General features: G+C 41.1%; 1 protein-coding gene across 17 annotated transcripts in view; it reads left to right on the plus strand.

The window, feature by feature from the left end:
* Nucleotides 1-26,548, plus strand: part of dmd (dystrophin) — a 198,192-nt gene that overhangs the window by 20,698 nt on the left and 150,946 nt on the right. For all 17 annotated transcript variants that reach the window (XM_058052496.1, XM_058052506.1, XM_058052498.1 and 14 more), the window contains exons 2-5: nt 13,321-13,382; nt 20,000-20,092; nt 20,158-20,238; nt 20,325-20,417. In XM_058052496.1, the coding sequence (XP_057908479.1) occupies nt 13,321-13,382; nt 20,000-20,092; nt 20,158-20,238; nt 20,325-20,417 (329 nt within the window). The remainder of the gene's footprint in view (nt 1-13,320; nt 13,383-19,999; nt 20,093-20,157; nt 20,239-20,324; nt 20,418-26,548) is intronic.

The raw sequence follows: 26,548 nt of genomic DNA on the forward strand, positions 1-26,548 counted from the left end.
CAGTTCTTATGGCAGGTAGAACATGTGACTGAGATGCTCTTTGGACTTGTGGCATTTGGGGAAAATGTCTTTTTCAGGACACAAATGGGCTCTTCTTTGATTATAAGCTGTGCTCGCCATGATGCTCTCATCCCAGCCCGTGAATTGACGAGTTTACTTCCTATTCAGTTCAGGTCGGCTGCAGAAAACCAAAGGCCAAACCAAACAGCGTCCTCATAAAATCCAATTATTTTACTGAAATAGTGTCACTCTGGTGTTTGTGTATTGAATTAATTAGAAGGGAAAATAAACCACAATATTTCCCCTGAAGAATTGTCGATCCTGAAGGTTGTTTACCGCAACAGCCTCGCTTCACCTACCTTTTAGGGTTGAGTGTTGTTTAATATTATCCGATATAGGTGCCAAATCACCACTTTGCATGCTGAAATGGTGCCTGAACTGGTACTTTTTGTCCCCCAAAAATGTTTTTTTTATTTGTCATGTGCAAGTTGAGGGCGAGTGGTTAAGCGCGCAGACCTCACAGCTAGGAGACCAGGGTTCAATTCCACCCTCGGCCGTGTCTGTGTGGAGTCTGCATGTTCTCCCCGTGCATGCGTGGGTTTTCTCCGGGTACTCCGGTTTCCTCCCACATTCCAAAAACATGCTAGGTTAATTGGCGACTCCAAATTGTCCATAGGTATGAATGTGAGTGTGAATGGTTGTTTGTCTATATGTGCCCTGTGATTGGCTGGCCACCAGTCCAGGGTGTACCCCGCCTCTCGCCCAAAAACGGCTGGGATAGGCTCCAGCACCCCTGCGACATATTTTTTTCACAACATTTTTTTGGTTAGAATACAGTTTCTTCCTTTTAATGTTTTCACTTTCTCATAAAATTAGAGATGTTTTTGTACATAAAAAAAAATTCCAACTATTTCCCATAGTTTAAAAAAAAAATCCCCCAACTATTTCGACTTTCTTGTGAATTTTCTTCACAGAATTATTACTTCATCCCAATAATATTCTGACTTTATTCTGGTAACATTTTAAATTTTTTCCGCAAGCTAATTTTCCAAAAATTTTATAAATTTTTTTGTTTGTTTGTCATAAAACAATTAAAATTTAAAATATTAAAATGAAATTATTTTTCCTCACAGTCCTCAACATTCTCAAAGTTTGGTATGAATGTGAATGGTTGTTTGTCTATATGTGCCCTGTGATTGGCTGGCCACCAGTCCAGGGTGTACCCCGCCTTTCGCCCAAAGACAGCTGGGATTGGCTCCAGCACCCCCCGCGACACTCATGAGGAAAAAGCGGCAGAAGATGAATGAATGAATGTGCAAGTTGAATAGAATAACAAAACGCTGTCAAAGTAATAAGTTATAAATACTATTTAGCAAATATAGGTGATGTCCCGAATTCCAGTGTTTGTAAATGCACCATAGCTGTTATTGGTGAATGATGAGGAAGTGTTAGAAAGCACAATATCACCTTCAAGCACTTGTTGCAGGAAGGTGAGTATGCGTTCATTCAGCAGCCAAACGAGGCACTTGTTACTGCTGTTTACCACAAATATGAGTAAAATATCACAGCCTTCCTTCTCAAGCAGATGACATTCTGCAGCGTATTTAGCGCTCCTCCTCCTTTTCCTGTTTTGAGTAGAACAATCTTCATTTCCTGTCCGTTGAATTTAGTCTGTCTTCCTGAGCCGCACCAATTTGCTTGTAGATAATCATCTGTCTGGGAGAGGGTGTGCCTCTTCAGCCTTGCCAGTCTTGAACATGACTTCACTATTACTTCTGCTATTTACTGCGATAGTGGAATGGCTTTCTTGGATGTGGATTTTTCTCCAAACTACGCCACATTTAAGTCCGCTACATGTAATATCGGTCATTTTCAGGATGGTAGGGTTTTCGTAGGGGTGTAATCGACCGTAATCATGGTTCGGTACGTTTCTGCAAAGGGCAGGAGTGAAGGAATGACGGTCTCACTTTACAATAAGGTACACAAAAATACAGTAGTTACTGAGGACCTAACCACGTTAAGAGTAGTTACTGAAGAACTAATGAGTAGTGGTTGCAATGCAACGGTGCAACGAGGCTGGCAGGAAGACGAGGAATCAGAGGATAGACGCTTACAAAAACAGGAATACTAAACTTTGATAAAAAAAGATATAGCATCTATTGTCCTGAAAGGCAGCCTATACATGTGTCCTCTGCAGAGGGCGTTTGTTTGTGGTGTAGTTTGGAGAAAAGTAGCCCAGTTATGCATGTCGGGTGTCTGCTTGAGGAAGATGGAGGTTATTCATTCATTCATTTTCTACCGCTCATCCTCACGGGGGTCGCGGTGGTGCTGGAGCTTATCCCAGCTGTCTTCGGGCGAGAGGCGGGGTACACCCTGGACTGGTGGCCAGCCAATCACAGGGCACATATAGACAAACAACCATTCACACTCACATTCATACCTATGGACAATTTGGAGTCGCCAATTAACCTAGCATGTTTTTGGAATGGAAAACCGGAATCCTCGGAGAAAACCCTTGCATGCACGGGGAGAACATCCTATCCATCCTGGTCACTCCCAATGAGAACCTCAGCATAATGTTATGCTGCTGTTTTCTCCAGTTGTTTTTTTAGTTTTCTTGTGAAATTCTATTTTTATAATTTGTGAATTCATTCATTCATTTTCTACCGCTTTTTCCTCACGAGGGTCGATGGGGGTGCTGGAGCCTATCCCAGCTGTCTTTGGGCGAGATGCGGGGTACAGGACTGGTACAGGACTGGTGGCCAACCAATCACAGGGCAGATATAGACAAACAACCATTCACACTCACATTCATACCTATGGACAATTTGGAGTGGCCAATTAACCTAGCATGTTTTTGGAATGTGGGAGGAAACCGGAGTCCTTGGAGAAAACCCTTGCATGCATGGGGAGAACATCCTATCCATCCTGGTCCCTCCCAATGAGAACCTCAGCATAATTTATGCTGCAGTTTTTTCTAGTTGTTTTTTAGTTTTCTTGTGAAATTATATTTTTAGCATTTGTGAATAAAAAAATTTACCTCTGATCCAACAAGACTCGTCAGTTTTGGCTTCACATTTCTGCCCCAAAAAACATTTCATTGCGAGGTAATGGCTGGCTCTCAGGAGGGTATAATGCTGTTAGTTCTGTGCTCATTTTGTAATATCTGTGGAATTTCCACAATTTTTCCTCTCTTTTTTTTCAGCTTTCACTTGTAATGAATGCTGAATGCATGAATGCTTTCACGTTGGATCCCCTGGGAACGGGAATGGAACCAATGCCCTCTGCCATAAAAGGCAGAAGTATGTACCATTACACCACCGGGGATGCAGAATTTCCTTCCCTATTGCGGGACAACAACTTCAAATTTCACTATGTGAAAAATTTGCTGCTAATGAAGTCATCCTTACTTATTTCGGCACATTGGACTCATATTCTCGCTGGTTTGTGCTGTGTACATACATGAAATCAGTATTCATGTGTCGTAATGGAAGACCTAACCACAACCAGGATATTTTCACCTGAGCTTCTTGGTACATGACCCCGTTCATCGGTCCCTCAAGGCAGTGAAATCTTCCTTTACCCGTTGCAGAGGAACATCCCCAAAGCGGAATGTTTCCACCTCCATTTCTGAGCAGATTGACATTTTAGTGACAGTTTATGATCAAGGTTGCTCTTTCCGATGCGCCACTGGTTCACTCTGCTAATATTTACAGGTGGTTCTTGGCTTATGTACAAGTTTCCTTCCTAGAATGTGATATAAATTGAATTTTGGTGAAAATGAAATGAAGATCTTACATTTAAATTATGTTTAAATTAACTCCCGTGTCACTCACATTCAGGGTGTTTAATTGGTTCCAGACCCGACAGTGATAAGTGAATTTTCCATGAAATATACTTATTATCCAATATACTAGACATGATAAGATAAAATAAGACATTTAAAAGATAATTTAGATGCTTATACAATAAGGAACAAATGTGTTGTAAATGTGTTCCGGTGCTAGTTGGATTTGAGTTGTGGGCGGACAGGAAGTGACGTCAGGGGTTCAGAGTTGAGTTTTCGCTTGGAGTGTGTTATGGCCATAAGTGTTTATTGTTTCTGTTGTGAGATCATTCAAACCTGTAATATAAGCCTGTTGTTCTGGCGATCAAGTCTGGTGCTTGTGTGTCTCACCACACATTATGGTAACATTAGTGACACCTAGTGACCAGTGTAGAAAACTACACACATCTTTTGAATATCTTATGAATGCCTACATATCATCACATCTTTCAATTTGTTTAGGCATCAAACCTCATTAACCACCAAAGACGTATTTATAAGTCATTTAGGTTTTTTGTGCAAGAGACAAGAGGTGATGATGCAACTCTACAATAAAAGAGACCCCATTGGGTGCAGTTTTAAGCCGGAAAAACACACATCTTTTGAATATCTTATGAATGCCTACAAGGGGCGGCACGGCGGTCTAGTGGTTAGCGCGCAGACCTCACAGCTAGGAGACCAGGGTTCGATTCCACCCACGGCCATCTCTGTGTGCATGTTCTCCCCGTGCATGTGTGGGTTTTCTCCGGGTACTCCGCTTTCCTCCCACATTCCAAAAACATGCTAGGTTAATTGGCGACTCCAAATTGTCCATAGGTATGAATGTGAGTGTGAATGGTTGTTTGTCTATATGTGCCCTGTGATTGGCTGGCGACCAGTCCAGGGTGTACCCCGCCTCTCGGCCAAAGACACCTGGGATAGGCTCCAGCACCCCCGCGACCCTTGTGTGGAAAAAACGGTAGAAAATGAATGAATGAATGAATGCCTACATATCATCACATCTTCAATTTGTTTAAGCATCGAACAGCATGATTTATTAACTCATTAACCACCAAAGACGTATTTATACGTCGTTTAGGTTTTTTGTGCTAGAGACAAGAGGTGATGATGCAACTCTACAATAAAAGAGACCACATTTGGTGCAGTTTTAAGCCGGAAAAATGGCCACAAGATGACAGAAGTGCCTCTTATAAGAACTCTGCCTGCAACTTTCCTATAGTAATACAAGCTGCACAGCAACCAGGAAGTGAAAAGGCACAGAAGAGATTGTGGGGAAATTTAAATGCATTCACACGCGTGCACACACAGTTGTGATCCGAATGTGAAAATTGTAAATAGTTTATGGGGTTATATTTGTAAATACATGGTTATCTTTGTGTAAAACAATCATTTTTTGTGTGGTTTATGTATTGGCATAGTTGTTTATATATTTTGGCTAAATATATATGGCTACATTTGTGTCAAAGTAGAAGTTGTGCTTGTAATGTATCTCCCAAAAAGCTTTGGCTGTCCAATGAAGCAAAGCAGAGGCAGTAATAGGGTGAAAGGCCTCCATGGTGTAGTTACAGATAGGAGGCTGCATTAATGTGATTTGTGTCCACGCCTTGCTGCGAAGTGACGGGACTTTACCTTTTTGTTGAGCTCCACCCCTCCACAAATCCTCTCTGATCCCTCAAGCCAATTAGGGCTGAAAGAAGTGAAAACCAGGAAGTAAATCTCTCCTGGGAATGGCGAAGCACTGAAGAGGGAAAAGGCGTCTTAAAAAAGGGGGCCAGTTTATGCCTGGTTAAATTAGGCTACCTTCCGTATGTTATCAGCCATCAGGTGTTCTTGAGATCAACACAGCAACGTGGCTGCTCACCTTGAAGCTGATGTGTTTAGCCCTCGTTGTCCTTGTCACAATCAATGTCAAAATATGCTTTCTCGAAGCTTGGGCCAATGGAGCTGAAGCCGGCTAATGGAGGAGCTGTCGTTTTACATTTTCACATTTCAAAAGATGTCCTCAGCTGTGTTGTGATTGGTCGTGGTCGACTGTTGGCTCCAGCTCCCCTCAAGCGGTTACCACCTACATCCCCCAATCATGCATATTAGCTTAAATAGCAACTCTAACTTATCCATACAATTATCCTGAAGTGAGCTGGGATAGACTCTAGCATACCCGCGACCCTAATGAGGACAAGCAGCATAGTTGTGGAATTGCCATTTGTGACCTGTAATTCCCAGAGGCCATTCGTACTGTCTGTCAAACGTTTGCAGCATTTCTTGATATGCCGGATTTTCAAATGTACAGTAAACCTCGGATATATCGGACTCGGATATATCGGAAATTCGCTCACAACGGACAGATAAAAAAGAACCAATTTTTCTGTAATGCATTTCCAATAAAAATTCATTGCATATATCGGATTTTTTATAACGGATTTCGCCTATTTCGGACAAAATCTCCAGTCCCGTTCCAATGCATTTCCATTAAATTTCCCTCGCATATATCGGATGGCCGCATCGTGGCGCTCCGACTCGCCGAATCGTGACAGGCCGCTATATGACGTCATTTGCAGCGTTTGCAGCGTTGCCTGCGCGTCCAGGTACATTGGAAACATAGTCAAGGAAGTGCCTTTTTATAACGGATAAAATCCGATTTACGCATATACCGGATATAAATCTGATATATGCGTAAAACGGAATACGCATATAACGGATTTCGCTTATATCGGACAAAACCAGTGGGAACAATTGAATCCGATATATCCGAGGTTTACTGTATTAAAGAGCAGGATTTTGTTATACTCTGCATCTCGATCAAGATGGGAAAACTGGGCCTCCACCACAGAGACAAAGCGACTGTAAGACTGACAAGAGGTCTCACTCTGTTCGCTGTTGTTCTTTTGAAGTGTATAAGTGTTTAACCAATGCAGAGTGAATCTTTTCCTTCCTGTTTGGAGTTGAGAGATGAGGAAAACAGTCTCTTTGGGACTTGGTCATTTTAAATGTAGCTCACAGGCATTGTGTCCACCTGATGTTAAACCTTTACAGAAGTCTGAAATGCTGCAAATGTAGTCCCTTTGAAGTCTCCCCTAATTTGTATGCTGCCGTGATAAGGCGAACATCATTCAGCTCTTTTAGTTGCCCCACACAGATAGACGAGTTCACGCTGTCACTCGGTTCAAAGATCTTAGAGGCTTGTGGTACCATGCAGTCACAGGGTTGCAGGTTAATAGCATCTCTGTGGTCACTGCCACAATCTGTTAAATCTGCTGGAACTCGGGGAGGCCACAGAATGAGTCACATATCAGCACAACATCCGATACCATCTTCACAAACTGAAGATGCAACAAGAACTGTATCAAGAACAATCTCAACTTGAACACACCAGCGGTAAATGTGTGTCAAACTCCTCATAGTGCCCATCCAGATTGTTGATATACGTACATATTGGTTTTGGTAATGCACCACGACTGTCGGTTCAGTTACCAACACTGGTAATTAAACACTTTTTATACAAAACACTATGAAAAAGTTTCATATTCTTTTTTAGACAAGACATGCAATAAGACCATTCCTGTGTACATGTTAATCAACATATCGTAATCACTAATTTATTGCTATTAATTGGTTCTAGACCTGACCTGTCAATTTGAGTGATTCTTTATTTATAAACAGAATATCTTTGTAGTCAGAGCACAGAAAACCTGTTTATGATCTTCTAAATAAATTTTTTAAACATAATTAGAGCATGTAGATGTGAAATAACACCCCTATAGTCCAATTTACACTTGTATTACGCAATATAGCATACATAATATGAGAAAATAATACATGCAAGACATAAATAAGCCTCATGTTCGTGTGTGTTGCTGTCAATGTGCTAGGAGAGTTCAGTGGGTGTGGACAAGAACTGAGGTGTAGCTTGAGTGGGTTACGGCTGCAACAGTAGACCATGTTAAGGATTATATATATATATATATATATATATATATATATATATATATATATATATATATATATATATATATATATATATATATATATATCTTATTATACCATGTCTACATAGGCCAGGAACACAATATTCTGTGTGTTTTGAAAAATCAGTCAAAATCATAAAAAAATGGCCGATATCAAGAGGGACGGCTTTTGAAAAATGTCTAGGATTGAATGAGTTCATTATTCTATTTTTGAAAAAACATGATTGAGTGAGGGCTGCACGGTGGTCGAGTGGTTAGCGCGCAGACCTCACAGCTAGGAGACCCGAGTTCAATCCCACCCTCGGCCATCTCTGTGTGGAGTTTGCATGTTCTCCCCGTGCATGCGTGGGTTTTCTCCGGGTACTCCGGTTTCCTCCCACATTCCAAAAACATGCTAGGTTAATTAGCGACTCCAAATTGTCCATAGGTATGAATGTGAGTGTGAATGGTTGTTTGTCTATATGTGCCCTGTGATTGGCTGGCCACCAGTCCAGGGTGTACCCCGCCTCTTGCCGGAAGACAGCTGGGATAGGCTCCAGCACCCCCGCAACCCTCGTGAGGATAAGCGGTAGAAAATGAATGAATGAATGAATTTCCTTCCCCTAATTATGAAGTTATTTTATTGTCATATTTTAATGTCACTTACTTGAAAATTACCATATTTTACGGACTATAAGTCACACTTATTTTCCTCCCACGTTCCAAAAACGACTCCCAATTGTCCAGTCCTGGGTCTATCCCGTCTCTAGCCCGAAGACAGCTGGGATAGGTTCCAGCACCTCCACGACCCTTGTGAGGATAAGCGGTAGAAAATGAATGAATGAATGATTGAGTGAAACTGCAGAAAGTGGCGAGGGACTGTATTTCCAATATTGCTGGTAATAATATAATATATACATATAATATATAATATAATATCCAGTATTTTTGTCCCAGTTTTTACATTGCACACAGTGTAGCCGACTGAAATGTGTATCGGCAAAAGTATTGAACCATTAACCAAATAATTCAAGCGGTTTCTGAAGCCGAGAGGGTTTGTGCTTTCCAGTGATATACACATCATTACACTAATCCAAGGGACCGTGTCACGGCAGCCCTGAGAAGATGAGGCGTTGATGCAAAGCGGAGCGGATGTTTGTTTACAAAGGACTACACAAGTAAAATTTCTTTAGACGGTGCCTGTCATTTTATCCCTGTGTGGGTTTGGGCGTACTGACGTGGCAGTCGGGTTAATCCCTGCCTGGGAAGGAGTGTAATGGGTTAATCTGGAACAGGTGGGAGCTGGGAGAGTATCAGTCGGCTTAAATAGCTTTATGTGTGAACGTGTATGTAGCACCGTGCTCGTTGTGTGTACTTTTGTGCGTACTCCAAAGCATGACACCCTTATCAACTATGAACTGTCTTCTTTTGCATTGCCCTTCACTGAAAAAAAGTTGAGAAGTAAAGTAATAGAAAATCCAAAATAGGCTTTGAGGGGTCACCATGAACATAAGAGAGCTGTTATGTGGATATTTATGTTGCTAAGCCAAGGTCGAATGCGTTCAAAAGTCATCCATGCCTCGTCTTTCTGACACACCTCCATCCCCTTAGTCACTTTTTTCTAAAGCACATTTCTCAGCAACAATCCCATCTGATTGCATTCTGGTCTCATGCTTTGGTCCGTGGGATCGTCCGTACTCGTTGCCAGGCAACTGATGCCCAACCCGTGACCGACGACGACGACGTCGCTGCCACGCGGACCAAAGAGACGGATCACTTGTTTGCCCCCGAGGGACTTCTATGCTCACGTTTTGCCTTGCTCCGTTAGGTTGGTGACAGGCGCTGCCAGAGGTCACACATTAAGTTGCTGTATTTTTAATGCAGCGATGCGTGGGTATTATGGCATATATGCAACACATTACCGACATTTAACACCAGATTTTATACTGCATTTTTGACTGGGGAAATACTTGGTACTTGATTATCTTGGCCTCGCCATAATAATTCCATAGACCACAGCTCAACTTGTCATTACAGTGGTGCCTTGGTTAACGTCATTAATCCAGAAGTGTCCGACTCAAACCAAAACCGACTCTAACTTCGACTTGTCCAATTTCCGATACCGATATGTGTGACATGACATGTATTGTGAAGCTAAAGGATAGAGCATCAGCAATTAGCTAGTCAAGGTGGCTGTAAACAATTTTGTAAACAACATTGTACAACATCTGAGAAATACTAGGGCTTGGGCTGTGACATATGTTTTAAAAGTCAACAGAGTTGCCATTTACATTTTTTCGATCATCCAAAAATCTAGGGAAGGAAATCAAGTTTCATAATTTTCATGTATGTCTAGCATTCTTAGTGCACCAGCAGTAGCGGAGCCAGACATTTTTCAACATGGTGACCAAGGTGAGACCATTACTTGCATAAAGTAATGGAAAAAATTGTTTGTTGACTTTAATGCCTGGTACAAATAAAGGTGCATTTTTCAAACATAACGGTGACAACCAAAGTAGCTTATAAGAGTTTCATCCATTGTTTACTTGGTAATAACCAAAATCCCTCAAGGTCTTACATCACTGGCTTTTATTCCAGTATTCCATTTTCTTCATTGTATTCTTCAGGTAACACACTTGTAGTGGTACCAACCATTCCAATTAACTAATTAATGAAGAAATTGAAGAAACAAGGCTGGTATAATACTTGACAGTGGGGGGGTCACGGCCACCTCTGGCCACCACGTAGCTCCGCCACGATGTCTTGGTTTCTACATCACACTACAAATTGCATGTACACAATAATAATTCCGGGCAAAAATATACATATTTCACACCATCAGATTTGAATGGCACTTAAATGGAAATTGAATTTATATCCTTGCCCTGAAGCTTCGATCCTTAAAGTCTGACTTAACATTGGAAGCCTTCATATGATTCGAGGTGTCCCATACTCGGTGTAAATCCGATTTAAAATCGAAGAGGAAAAGTAATCAATCCAACAAACGTCTACACGATTGAAAATACACCCCATATCATGTGATTAAGCAACATTTCACGGACGTCCCCACGGACTCTCCTAATCGAGCATGCACACACAGCATCAGATAGGCGGCATATCTAGAAAATGGAAGGATAAGAAGAGGATGCCGACTTGCTAGCCAACCCACGTTTGTTTACATGCTTGAGAGGCTGTTTGATGAGGTCATCTTTTACGCGCAGCTTCGGTGTGATTCCCTGTCTACCGACTGATATCAAGTTGTTAGCAGTGTGGGAAGAGTGTGTGTCGCAATTAAAATAATTGTGGGCGACGTACTCCTCTAGCTGTACACCTCCGTGGATGCACTCCGACACTGATGCCTTGCCAAGCCACAGCGGGTGGCTTCTCCCGGCCAACACTGTTGTTCTCCCCAGCTCTGTGGATGCACGCCGGCATAGCGTATCCAACATGAATGTGCCTTGCCCCATGACGGGCGGCTTCTCCTGCTGTACACTCCGGTTTTCCCGGTCACGTTGGTGCCGTAAGAAGTCACTTTGAGCACGCCAGCCTTAGTGATGAGCAGCTGGTGCAGCAAAGGAGGAGGAATGACATGATCACCCGGCCGCACCAGGTGGTAACCGTAAACCTGTGTGGATTGAGAAATATGGTAATTAAACAGAAGTGCAGTTTGCTGTGGCAACTCCGTCATCAGGAAAAAGAGAAAGAAACAAACAAACAAAAAACGCATGCACGGGGAGAACATGCAAACTCCACACAGAGATGGCCGAGGGTGGGATTGAACTCAGGTCTCCTAACTCGTACTAACTAAATACACACCAGATACACACCAAGTTTTGGTTTTAATATACGACTGTTCGATATATTTCTACATACCGAGATGCATTCAGGTGCCCATCCATCCATCCATTTTCGCGGGGTGTGCTGGAGCCTATCCCAGCTGTCTTTGGGCGGCATTCACACTCACATTCATACCTATGGACAATTGGAGTCCTTGGGGAAAACCCACGTATGCACGGGGAGAACATGCAAACTCCACACAGAGATGGCCGAGGTTGGGATTGAACTCAGGTCTCCTAACTGTGAGGTCTGCGTGCTAACCACTCGTCCGCCGTACGAACTAAATACACACCAGATTTTCAGTCTAAGTTTAGGTTTTAATATACGACTGTTCGATATATTTCTACCTACTGAGATGCATTCAGGTGCCCATCCATCCATTTTTGCGGGGGTGTGCTGGAGCCTATCCCAGCTGACTTCAACCGAGAGGCGGGGTACACCTTGGACTGTTCCCCAGCCAATCGCAGGGCACATGTAGACAATCATTCACGCTCACATACATACCTTGGACATTTCGGAGTTGCCAAGCAACCTAACAAACTTGCGTTTGGGATGTGGGAGGAGGCGGGAGTACTCGGAGAAAACCCACGCCAGCATGCAAACTCCACACAAAAATGCCCCTGGGGAGATTTGAACATATTAAGGTGTCATGTCACATATTTCAAGTGTCTTCTTTGAGAACATTATTATTTATTAATCAGGTGCGTTTTTTTTGTTTTGTATCCATACACCTTCCATACACACATTTTTAGTCTTAGTTTTTCTTCTTTTGATGTAAACATTAACCCTTCCCATTGGCTTTGTCTTCTACTCCTGTGAATTGAATGTTTTTTGGAGGGGGTCCCTAAACCCCCAAAACAAGCAATCATAATTACCAGTGTATGTAGTTAATTATAGCCAAGTGCAAGTTATGTGTTCTGTCCTGAAAATATAAATAAGTAAACATAGAAATAATAAGTAGACATAGACATAGACTTTCTTTATTGTCATTGCACAATAACACAGCAGTGAAATTGCCAACGAAATGTCGTTGCCTGGCTCCCGTATAATAATAAATAATAATGTGGAGAATAAATAGATGACATCAAATATGAAGAATGTACAGTGTAAACAATAATTTGTAGAAATAATTTAAATAAACATGTAAGTGAAGTTCAGTTTTACAGCAAAATAGAGTAAAGTGAAACTATAACTCCGTATAGTGGCTAGGTAAACTTAGTGGTCTTTACTTACTGGGATTGAGGTGATTTTCGTCCTCCTTGAATCAGATGTGTAGCCACCTCACCAAACAAAGAACTATTGGTTAATAGAAATGGGTCTTATTGGATTTTTCTGATGTAATTTTTTAGTTTTTTGCTACCAAACACAAACACCTTAACAAATCCCACTAAGAAACCATAAATGTGAGTGAATTTTATCAACAAAATTATTCATAAGAGCAGCAGATTTTGCTGTTTGCTGTGTTGGTGACAGTGGCAGCCAGAGCGATGTGATGATTGATGACATGAAAATGCAATTAGCACTGAGCAAGATTGGAGAAGCCTGCTGTCATGCTGAGGACCACTTTGTGTGTGTGTATATGTGTGTGTGTATGTGTGTGTGTGCGATGATCTCCTTCAATATGTGCATGCATCGATTTCAGCCTCTTTCCAATTGCCTTGTTACATCTATTTGTTTTCCTGATTGCAAATTTGTGCTCATCTCACCTGGCAGATGAAAGAGAAGATGTGCAAAAGAAGACGTTCACAAAATGGGTCAACTCGCAGTTGTCTAAGGTAAGGCAAATGATTGCTATTATGATCACACGCTGGAACTACGCTGTTCTTCAAAGCCTCCTTTTTGCACCAACAAGGTTAAATGCCCTGCTAAAAATTGATAATGCATATTCATCACACTTCTGGGATATCATATTCTCCAGTTAGGATGTGCTTTATGACATTTTGGGTTTTGGATTGGGGCCCAGAGATAGAGTCAGAGTTGGTTAAAAAAAAAAAAATCTTTACAAGTATTTAATGTAGGGGTTCTCCTATAAGGGTTTTATGCTGCCGATTATGATAACAGATTAATTTTCAGTCAATTTATGATGATTATTTAGGACAGTAGTTCATGTTGTATATCACGTTGATAATGCTTATTTGCATACACGCAAGACGAAAAAAAAATTAGACTATTGCAGACTGTGGACTGCAGAGATCCCTGTGTCCTGCTATAATGTCTGGGGTCCTCCTTCGGTATCAGAGAAGAGAATACCGAGAAGTTCACAAGCCATGAAAAAAAAGTGGGTAAAATCGTTCATATACTATGTAAACGATTGGACCAATCCAGTTTCCTGGTCTCATATCTTTATGTTGTATTTAAGGATGGTGCAGATTGTGCTTCGACATTTCGAAAGAGTATGAGCGAACTGCTTTACAGACACACAAAACATCCAGGCTGGGTCATCGTTCTTATAATGCAAACAGAGCTCTGGTATTAGAATATGGTAATGGTAATGGTAATGGTTTCATTTCATTTGAACATGCATCAGATTACAATTGAATGCATCACATAATCAGTTCCCAGTTCCACATGTCCAAAAGGAGTAGGAAGAAGCACAGCTTATTAAATCCTACCCCTCCATCTGGTACTTTTACAATCAGTAACTGTTACATTTGTTCACTTCCTGCTTTCCTAATATAGTTTAAGTTTTTTTGTTTTGTTTTTTTTTGTTTTTTTTTTTTTTTGGTCACATACCAAAGTAGTAGGTGATATGAGCATCCAATGACATAATGTGTACCATAGTAAGTGTCAATATAGTGATATATATAGCACATCATGACTGGTTCAAGACTCTTCATCCTTGTATTTAGCAAACATCAACTGCTTGTATTGTTTCTTGAATTGGCTCATCGTTGTGCATTGTTTGACTTCCTTACTCAATCCATTCCATAGTTTGATTCCACATACTGAAATGCTATGCTAACACTAATGTAGTCCTAGCATATAAGTGTTTCAAATGTAGTTCTTCCCTGAGATCATATTTCTCCTCTCGTGTAGAGAAGTATTGGATGACATTTTTAGCTAATTGGTTATTTTTAGCCTTATGTATTATTTTAGCTGTCAGCAAATTTGTGATTTTAGAAATAAGGATAGATCGATAGATATCCAATTTCTGAATCGGTGAATTCCTAGTTGTACATTGTCATATATTTGAGTACAATACAAATACAGCAGTGTTTCTCTTATATTAGCATGTAGCCTGTCATGACAACATTCACCATCTCTCATGACTTGTTTGTGCATCTGACTAGAACCAGAAAATATGACCATATTAGTCCAGTACTCAGGTCTCTGCACTGGTATCACTCAGAGGATAGACTTTAAAACAGCTCTGCTTGTGTACAAGCCTTTTCATGGTCTTGTGTCAAAGTACATCTGTGACACATAAACCATCTCTGAGAAGCTCAGGTAGAGGTCTCCTGCGGGCGGGCACCCAGATTCAGTACTAAACACGGTGAGGCTGCGTTTCAGTTTTATGCTGCCAAAATCTGGAGTAGTCTTCCAGAAGATGTGCGACAATACTCAACCCTGGCAATGTTGAAATCAAAGCTGAAAACACTTCTATTCAATCGTGCCATTCAATAGCAAATATTTGTATGGTTTTTGGATCTTACCCGGGCTGCACAGTGATCGAGTGGTTAGCGCGCAGACCTCACAGCAAGGAGACCTGAGTTTAATTCCACTCTAGGCCATCTCTGTGTGGAGTTTGCATGTTCTCCCCGTGCATGCGTGGGTTTTTTCTGGGTACTCCGGTTTCCTCCCACATTCCAAAAACATGCTAGGTTAATTAGCGACTCCAAATTGTCCATCGGTGGTTATTTGTCTATATGTGCCCTGTGATTGGCTGGCCACCATTACCCCAAACACCATCAGGACGTCACAAAGCACACAATCGACATGCGTCATGGCCAATTTATGATGTCAAAAAACATGCTAACCGGGGTGGACGCTAACCGAGGTTCCACTTTATCAGAAGATATAGTTGGTATGTTTCTTAGGCAATTTTTAAGGGCGTTATTACCGCTACACACAAACACACCTGCTACCTGCATTCTCTCCGCAGCTCGCTCACTGATGAGACACTGATGAGGAAAAAGTGTGTGTCTGTATTGCTGCATTGTCGTGTTGCGCACGCTGCTTCTTGTCTCTTGTATTTATTTCTTGACCCGCGTTGTATATACTATCAGGTTGCAGTGTGTATTTGGTGCATGCCAACTATCACTTGTATTCCTGTTCTGGAAGTTGATTACAAGTGGCGTAAGAAGTCTGCTGTTTCCATGGTGACAAAGACGTTGAGATGCGCTGTATGTGAGATTGTGTGTATGTGTGACAATGTAGTAGCGTCCTACCAGCATGAGCAGGATGAAACTTTGAAATGGGAGTCACTAGCCACGTTTACATGGACCCAAATATTCCAATTCCATTCGGGGTATTTGCCCAAACGGAAAGAATCTTACCTTTCTATACACCTCATTCCGAAAGAAAAGTGCCAATCCGAATGAATATATAATCAGCTGAAAATACTCAGCTGTGACGTAACACGCAGACGTCTCTCAGGTTTGGAAAATGGCGGCGAGCAGTCATCACTGGACTACAGCGGAAAGTTTGTTTTTGATACAAACTTTAAAAGAACTGAACGTTCAAGTAGCTGCTTTAAAAAAAGCGTGGTAATCACACTCTCGTCCGCCATCTTTGATGAATCACGTGATGTTGTTTACGTTTTACTGCGCATGCCCCATTGACTATTCCGTTTGATTATAGCGGCGCATGTAGACAGGAGATTGGAATATCCCTTTCCATGTATACACTGTTTTCTGGTAAGTCATTCGGAAAGATTCTCCTCATGTAAACGTGGCTACTAAAACAAAAAATATGTTTAAATTTGCTTCTCTGCAAAAAAAGCTAATGTTTTTGGTCAAAATCAGGTGTTTTCAGAAACCATCCTATGTTCTACTGCTGATTCATAAAGACACAAAAAGGCTAGAAACAAACTCTTTTTTTTCTGATGAAAGAAGTTTCAATGTTTGTGTAGTCCAAAAACTCGGTCTTCAATGTCTGGCAGTGAATGAGTTAATAATACACTGCGGGAGTGCAGCCATGTTCTTAGTGTTTTTAAATCACAAAACATTCTTGCTAGCAGCCTATTAGCTTTCTAACAAAATAGACAATCAGAGGTTGAAATTCTGAAAGCAACCAAATGTCTGATATTTATTATCAAAACTGTTGTTGGTTAAAATGTCTTTGTAAAGTATTTTGCATAGTGTAAAAAAAAAAAAGTTTAATTTGTGCTTGAATACCTACATGAGCGTACACCTTGGTTAGCATGTTTTTTGGTTAACAGAGAAAAATAATAGCAAAATGTTTTGCCTTGGTTTAAGTACATTTTCCCGTTAGCGTACAATATGGTGTACACCTTGTTGTGTTATTAATACTGTGTGAGTCTAATGGTGTTCTTAATGCATTTTTATGACAAAGCGAGCTTGCTAGGTTATAAAATGGAAATTGGAACCCAAAGTCAACTACTTAGCTCAACAACAAAACACGTTTTTATAGTTTTACAAACATAAAACAATTGTAAATGCAAACAAATGACAAATGAAAGGGATAAATGAACATCTAAGATGACTTTTACATTCACTGAAAATGTGATTCTTGACAGCAAAGACAGCGAGACTCAACATGGACACATCTTACTGTTTTGTCAGGAGTTATTTCAATAATATTTTTCACCTTCTTTATCAAAATGCTGTGGGTCATTGAGGTGAGAAACACTATTGAATTCAAGAAATAACTCATGGCAAAGGGCTGCATGGTGGACGAGTAGTTAGCGCACAGGCCACACAGCTAGGAGCCATACAGTTAGGAGACCTGAGTTCGATTCCAACCTCGGGTATCTCTTTGCATATTTTCCCCGTGCATGTGTGGATTTTCTCCGGGTACTCCAAAAACATGCTAGGTTAATTGGCGACTCCAAATCGCCCATAGGTATGAATGTGAGTGTGAATGGTTGTTTGTCTATATGTGCCCTCATGGCAAAACCGGAAGGTGGCATTCGTGTGGTGTCTTGCTGCCTCATCATGTCTTTGGGAACAAGAATCATGTCTTAAATGAAGGTAATAGTAACCTAAATATTAATTTATCCCTTTTATTCATCATTTATATGTATTTATATTAAGGTTGTCGATCAATTAAAATATTGAATTGTGATTAATCACATTTTGACAATTGTTAACTCAATTAATCACAGATAGAAGTTATTCTCTTTCATGGTCAACAAATGAATATGTATCTAAATACATGGGTTAAGATAAGATTCAAAAACTATATATTTTGAGAACAGAACAACAACATAATAATAATAATAATAATAATAATGCTTTTTATCTGCAAGCCACTTTCAAGGAAACCAAGACAATGTACATAGACCCATTTAAAACCAAAGCACACATAAAATAATTCTTTTAAAAAATGAGAAGATAAAATTATAAGATGTCTTGAATAAGTGGGTTTTGAGTGTGGATTTGAAAAGAGGAAGAGTTTATTTTGCCGGGAGAGTTCAAAAGTTTTGGGAGCAGAGCGGTTGAAAGCTCTGCCATCCAAGGTGCTGAGGCGAGGGTGATGGTGGGATAGAGAGGTGGACAGAGGAGGATAATCTGAGGGAGCAAGAGGAGGTGGAGATTGGGTGGGGGAGTGCAAGGGGGCGGTTAGCTTGTGGGTGGCCTTGACTGTACACAGCAGTATTTTCAATTCTCGATGTGACGGGGAGCCAGCGGAGGTGCTGCAGGATAGGGGTGATGTGATGAAAAGAAGGGGTTCTGGTGATGATTCTGGATTCTGGACCATTTGAAGCTTACGGAGGGATTTGTAAGGGAGGCTGAAATGGAGAGATTTGCGGTAATCTATACGGGAGGTAACCTGGATGTGAACAAAAATAGGGATAGTATGGGGGCGGAAGCAGGGGCGTAGGCGATTGATGGATGTATGCAGACCGGGTAATGTTATTGATGTGGGAACCGAATGACAGCAAGCTATTGAGGATGACACCCAGACTCTGAACCTGAGGGGAGAGGGGGGAGTATGCTGTTGGCAATGCTGAGGGCAAAACTGTCAACTTTGGGTAGTTTAGGTTTAGAACTGACCAATTCGGTTGAAGGAAATTTGAGGTGAGTTTGGATTTGATTTCAGCTAAGCACGTGGTGGGGGGGGGGGTGATGCTTTGCTAGAGAGGGAGAGCTGGGTGTCATCCGCAAAGCAATGGAAATGAATGTTGTATTTAGATACGGATGATACAAAGCAGGGGTCGTAGGACAGAGCCTTGAGGCACACCTATGGTTATTGTAATTGTTGGGGTCGAAACATGATTTTGTTTTTTTAGTATCAGGGTGACAGCTGCAGTTTTGAACAGAGAGGGAACAATTCCAGAGGTTAAGGAGGAGTGGATGATGGCAGAAATGAGAGGGAGCAGAGAGGCTAGACAGGCTTTTTCCAGAGCTGTGGGAATGGGATGAAGTTGGCAAGTGGAGGGTTTGGAGTTACAAATAAGGGACTTTTTTTGTATTTAGTGTGTTATGACTATTTCTGTGTACAATGTCTGTGATTTCGGAGATAATGTAGAAATAATGTAGAATTAATTTAATTTAATAAATAATATAATAAATAATAATAATTTAAAATTTTTAAATTTTTTAAAATTTTAATAATTTAATAATTTAACAATTTAACAATTTAACAATTTAACAATTTAACAATTTAACAATTTAATAATTTAGTAATTTAATAATTTAATAATTTAATAATTTAATAATTTAATAATTTAATAATTTAATAATTTAATAATTTAATAATTAAAAAAAACTTAGCCGAGGACCACATGTACTTTCCTAAAGGGTCAGGAATAATATGCGTGTTTCATGGACATGTAACTGGTCGGAATGGTTGCAAATAATCACTATAAACAACTAGATGGTGCAATGTCAGAATGGACACAGGAGCCGTTCGGAAGCTGAAGCTCGACTAGCTTCAGCCCTGGAAATATGTAAAAAAAAAACAAAAAAAAACGTATAATGAAAATAAGAGCAGATTGGTAGTTTGAGCTCAAATCAGGAATTGAACCAACCATCTCTGGGTCTGGATCCAAGCACAATGTGTGTATTTACTTATCTGTTTATATGTCTTGGAATTATGACATCATCCTGACACCATGACTATAGTTTGTGTTCTGTGCAGCTATCCCATCTTTCCCCCTTCGTTAATTAACATAATTAGAGGTTGCCGAGTGGTATACAACGTAGTCGTCCACATTCATTTATAGTTGAAATTTGTCTTAATATCATTGCTTCTGTGTGTGTTTCAGACAGGGAAGCCACCTGTGGAGGATCTCTTCTCAGACCTTTGTGATGGGCGCCGATTGCTGGAGCTGTTGCAGGGTCTCGCAGGACATGAGCTGGTACGATTCCCTATTGTACGATCATCACAGTATCATCTGATTTGTGTGTGTGTGTGTGTTTGCAGGTAAGGTTGGAAAAGGGCAGCTCACGTGTCCACTCGCTCAACAATGTCAACCGAGCTCTGCAGATCTTGCAGAAAAACAATGTAAGTTATTAGTGTTCTTCATAGTTCTAAATGATTAATAATGAATTATAATAATGGATATAAAGTCACGATTTTCTCCTGTTTAGGTGGAGTTGGTGAACATTGGTGCCACAGACATTGTTGATGGCAATCACAAACTCATTCTTGGGCTCATCTGGAGCATCATTCTCCACTGGCAGGTGAGTGTGTGTGTTTCTTCCATACTTCAGCTATTTTTCTGTCAAAAAAACAACAACACCAAAAAAAGGCCTGGGGTCATTTACAAAATTTGTGACCATACAAATCACCGTAACTGTTTCCATCCATTCATTCACACTCGGCTGGGATGAAGCCGGCAGGACCACATCATCTGCAAAAAGCAGAGACCCAATCCGACAGCCACCAAACCAGTTCCCCTCAAGAAATCCTGTCTATAAAAGTACACCAGTCATACGGGAAATGACGCGCCTAAATTAGGTGGTCGGGTACTTCATATTGTCATAGTACTCTCTTCAGAATTCCTTGAGGAACACGGTCAAATGCCTTCTCCGAGTCCACACAACACATGTTGACTGGCTGGGCAAACTACCATGCACCCGCAACGACTCTGCTAAGAGTGTAGAACTGGTCCTCAGTTCCATGACCAGGATGAAAACTACCAGAGCCACTGACCTCTTGGCCTGCCGGTACCCGTCAGCTGTCTCCGCAGTCACATATCCCAAAAAGGCCCGATGGGATTCCGTGACGGAATCCCTCAACATTGGTGTCCAACAAAGAGTTCTGGGATTACTGCCACGACAGGTACCGACCACCTTATGGCCACACCTCTGATCAGCCGTCTCAATAATGGAGGGATGGAACATGGCCCACACAGACTCAATGTCTACTGCCTCCCTTGGGACTTGGTCCAAGCTCTCCCTGAGGTGGGAGTTGAAACTCATTCTGGCATTGGATTATGCCAGGGGTTCCCAGTGGACCCTCACAATTCGTTTCGACCTGGCAGGTCTGACCTGTAACCCGTTCCCACCCCTGCAGCCAACTCACCACTGAGTGGTGATTGGTTGACAGCTCCGCCCTTCTATTCACCTGCATGACCAAAACATGTGGCCGCAAGTCAGACGACATGACCACAAAGTCAATCATCGAACTGTGGCTCAGTGGCTCAGGTTGTCACTGTCACTGAATCTCCCGAGGGAGCCTCAAGGGACTCCAAAACGGGCGGGTAGTCTGAACGGCCATTTGGCACGTAAACACACATAACATTCAGGACACTGGCATGAACTGGAATGTTAAATGGATCAGTCCATCACATGAAAGGACATCAAACAGCATTAAAGGTATGCAGAACACATTGTCCATATATTTCATTCACTACAAATATGATATTGTAATATACACAGTAAAAAACAAGTCACCCCCCATTTATTGGTGTTAATTAGTTCCAGACACGGCCGAGACGGAGATAAGTGAATTTGCACCAAATAGGATTCAATATTAAGAAATTTAATATTTTTCAAAGTTAGAGCACAGAAAAGAGCTCTCTAGACATTAAATAACACCCCTATAGTCACCTTTATATTTGCATTACCTAGTATAGAAGACATGATAGGCATGCACGGCGGTCGAGTGGTTAGCGTGCAGACCTCACAGCAAGGAGACCCGAGTTCAATTCCACCCTCTGCCATTGGCCCCCGTGCATTCCAAAAACATGCTAGGTTAATTGCTAGGTTAATTGCTAGGTTAATTGGCGACTCCAAATTGTCCATAGGTATGAATGTGAGTGTGAATGGTAGTTTGTCTATATGTTCCCTGTGATTGGCTGGCCACCAGTCCAGGGTGTACCCCGCCTCTCGCCCGAAGACAGCTGGAATAGGCTCCAGCACCCCTCGCGACCCTCATGAGGATAAGCGGTAGAAAATGAATGACTGAATGATAAGCATCAAACATAATAACTAGGTATGCTCTGATCGATCGGCCATAGATCGATATCGGCCGATACTTGCTTTAAAATGCCAGTCCCCTCCACCGATCAGCTCCGCCCCCACTTCAGCACCCAAAACAAACATGTCTGCCATGTGTGGGACTTTGTGAGAGTGATATAACTTCTGCACTGTTCAAAGCGTGCCTCCAAAATAGTTTAAAAAGCTTAGATTGGTGCGGCATTTGGGGCATAAAATCCTGATCAGAACATCCCTAATAATAACTCATCAGGAATGATGTGGGAATGTTGCTCCAGGTGGTGAAGATGACTCCACGTAGGGCATCCACTGTCTGGGATTGATGTGTTCTCAAGTAGATTTAGATGAAAAGAGTGTGGTTATTCCTGTGGAAGAAGTCCTTAGTCTGGCAGGTATCGAGACCTGCAGCGTTGTCCTGTTGAAAAAGCCAGTCATTACCACACAGACTAGGGCCTTCGGTCATGAGGGATGCCCCCTGCAACATCTCCACTCAAATAATCTGTGAGAGCAGTGAATCGATCGCTGGTGGGCTGTCTCATCTAAAGAGGCGTCATCACTTCTTGATCAAGACTAGCTAGGACAGCTTTAGTCCAAGGTGATGGCGTGAGATCCACGGTTTTATCCTCTAAGGTAACGCCTTTGTTACGATACAACGACAATCCTTCGGGTGCTATCAACCTTGTTAGAGTTCCATTTAGTTGGGAATAATATCATTCTGTTCAATGCACAACGATGAGCCAATTCAAGAAACAATACAAGCAGTTGATGTTTGCTAAATACAAGGATGAAGAGTCTTGAACCAGTCATGATGTGCTATATATATCACTATATTGACACTTACTATGGTACCCATTATGTCACTGGATGCTCATATCACCTTGTACTTCGGTACGTGACTAAAATAAAATAAAACTAAAATAAAACTAAAATAAAACTAAAATAAAACTAAAATAAAACTAAAATAAACTAAAATGAACTAATGAAAATATTAGGAAAGCAGGAAGTGAACATTCATTCATTCATTCATTTTCTACCGCTTTTTCCTCACAAGGGTCGCGGGAGTGCTGGAGCCTATCCCAGCTGTCTTTGGGCGAGAGGCAGGGTACACCCTGGACTGGTGGCCAGCCAATCACAGGGCACATTTAGACAAACAACCATTCACACTCACATTCATACCTATGGACAATTTGGAGTCGCCAATTAACCTAGCATGTTTTTGGAATGTGGGAGGAAACCGGAGTACACGGAGAAAACCCACGCATGCACGGGGAGAACATGCAAACTCCACACAGAGATGGCCGAGGGTGGGATTGAACCCTGGTCTCCTTGCTGTGAGGTCTGCGCGCTAACCACTCGACCGCCGTGCCGCCCAGGAAGTGAACAAATAAATAAAATAAAATATTAGGAAAGCAGGAAGTGAACAAATGTAACAGTTACTGATTGTAAAAGTACCAGATGGAGGGGTAGGATTTAATAAGCTTTGCTTCTTCCTACTCCTTTTGGACATGTGGAACAGTGAACTGATTATGGGATGCACTCAATTGTAATCTGATGCATGTTCAAATGAAATAAAACCATTACCATTACCATCATCATCTCACAAAAGGCAACGCTGACATTGCCAAGGAAGAGTGGAACGGCGTAAACCGCATCAGCAAATGTGGAAGTCGTTGAGCCTTAATAACTGAGTGGAGTAAGAATAAAGAATAGAATAATTTTATATCATGCATATATAACACAACATAAACATGTTTACACAACGACTGACTCACTTTAATTCATAGTGTCATTAGCTACAACCATACTTTGCCTTCGCTAATTATGGGGTTCATAGAAAGGCACCGTTGTTTAATGATGTCTCCCAGTGTCTTTGTGTGTGTGTTCTATGGAAGTGAATGTACCCAGCGGTCTTTGTCAAAGCGCCCCTCCAATTAAAGTGGAAATGCATGCAGTGACCTACTCCAAAATGAGTACCCCCGCCCCTTTTTTGTCTTGCTAGACCACATTCAATTGTGAATGGCTAACAAACTGCGTGTGTGTGTGTGTGTCAGGGAGACAGCAGGAGTCCCAAGAGTTCAAACTCTATTAATAGATGTAGTGGTAATTTGCACGTACGTTGTGTATGTGTGTGTGTGTGTGTGTGACTGCATAGAATGGTGTAATATTCTGTGTGTTTTTTTTACGTTTTTTTAATACACTCTTCCAGCGTGTAGCTGTGAATACTATTATAGCTGACTGAGGGTAAGATATGCAAAAGTAATTCTGGTCAGTGAAAAGTATAACACCTTCACTTAAGCCTTGAACAAGTGCTCCAAAACTGTCACTCAGTGCTGCACACACACACACACACACACACACACACACACACATAGTGGAGTCACAAAATGACTGTCATGCAACCACAGTAGATCCACCACTAGAACCACCAGCGAATGGCCAAAATCTGCACATAATTGATATGACCATTAGAATGTCTATTCTTGACACACGGCTGACTCTGTCCCCTCCAAACCCTCCTGCTAGCTCGACGTTGATGTTGACGTTGACGTTTTCCTCCGAACACAGCACGGTTTGCATTAAAAGTGACTGTTTCAATTGCTACATTCGATTCAGCTCCAGCCCCCCAAACCATGTTTAATCCCTTAATATGCCTCAAATAATTATTAGGCACATTCAAAGTATCAAATGATTAGGTACTCGCCACCAATGAGTGATGATGTGAGATGACGGTTGACTGACAAAGCCAGAGCTTTTGTGGCCAAATTTTTCATTCATAATTGTAGACCACTGAACCAGACCAAGTGAATTTCTGCAAAGTAGGATTCCGTATTTATTAAAGGAATATTTTAGTAGTTAGAGCATAGAAAAACAGTTTGATGTTCTAAATGTAACATTGTTAGAGCCCTCTAAACATGAAATGACATCCCTGTCGTCGCCTTTATGCTCGTATTAGATAAGTGATAAGATAAGATATGTCTTTTATTCGTCCCTCAGTGGGGAAATTTGCATTGCACAGCAGCAAGAGTACAGAATCAGTTAAGCAGTACAAAATACACAATATAAAAAAATAAACAATATAAACAACCCAAGTATTAACATAATCAACAGTTTTACCCATAGTTATGTACAAATACAGTATGCAGATAATATGAAACGAGATGAAATATATGACCAGTCTATACACTGAGATCTTGCTAGTGAGTTAATATGAGGCATTATAGAAGTACTTCACTTAGAACATAATATATTGCATTTAGAGCCTTAATATTGCACATGGAGGTTGATCAGATATTGCACAGTGAATGGAGTATGGAGTAACTATACTGAATATAAAAAAATACAGTACAATTACCCAATACAGTAGACATTAGAGGAGAAAATAAGACTTAAATTAGACTCGTGCTCATGTGTGTTGCTGTAAACGTGTTCTGATAGGAGATCTGGGGGTGAGGGATGGGCGGACAGGAAGTGACGTTCGGGGGTTCAGAGTTGAGTCGTAGCTTGTCATGGGTTACAGGCTCAACAGTCGCCCGGATTAGAGATTATTATTGTACCTGTTGTGAGATCATTCAAACCTGCAATAAACACCTTTTGTTTCAGTGATCAAGTGTGTCTCATGGAACATTACTGACTCCTAGTGGTCGGAATAGAATAGTACATATCACATATTACAGTGTTTTTGAAACATTGTGCTTCATTTAGATCAAAAATATGCACAATATACTTACATATGCATGTTTTGGGCTAGTAGGCGTGTATATAAGTCTGTAAATCTTTGATTTGAAGCACAAAATGGCGAGGGATTGCTGTAGTTTTGAAGGAAATAAAAATGTTTTGACTGTGAGAGCTGAATAGTTGATGTGCAGGGATGGACTGTTAATTAGTCGGATAGGATTCTACATATTATATTCTTCTTCTTGTCTTACAGTCATTAGAACTAAAAGTGTCAAACAAAAAGCCAGAAAAAGAGAAAAAAGACACAGAATGTGAGGATTTGCTCTGTGTAGGGCCGCGGTAAATGTCTGTTATGTTATTTTAGTTTTATTTAAGTGCTCACATAGAATGATCATTAGGAAAAAATATATAAAGTACAAAGCAGATAGAAAACAAAAAGAAAACGCTGGTGCGTAACGAGCACTGCAAAGAAAATGAAAACTAATGGCGTCCTAAAGACAGCTGAGTGGATGAGCATGGAGTGAGGAAAGATCTCACAGTACTAGAAATTCACTGATGACGTTAAATCAAGTAAAATCATCCAAGTACACTCATAACACAAGACGCATTTCTGTCCCTCACTCAATGTCTAAAGCAAAGGTTCCATAATGGAAACATCTAGATCCATGATCCACCCTCTGCGTATGTTTATACGTTTG

Source organism: Doryrhamphus excisus, chromosome 16 (genome assembly GCF_030265055.1).
Source record: "Doryrhamphus excisus isolate RoL2022-K1 chromosome 16, RoL_Dexc_1.0, whole genome shotgun sequence".
NCBI lineage: Eukaryota > Metazoa > Chordata > Actinopteri > Syngnathiformes > Syngnathidae > Doryrhamphus > Doryrhamphus excisus.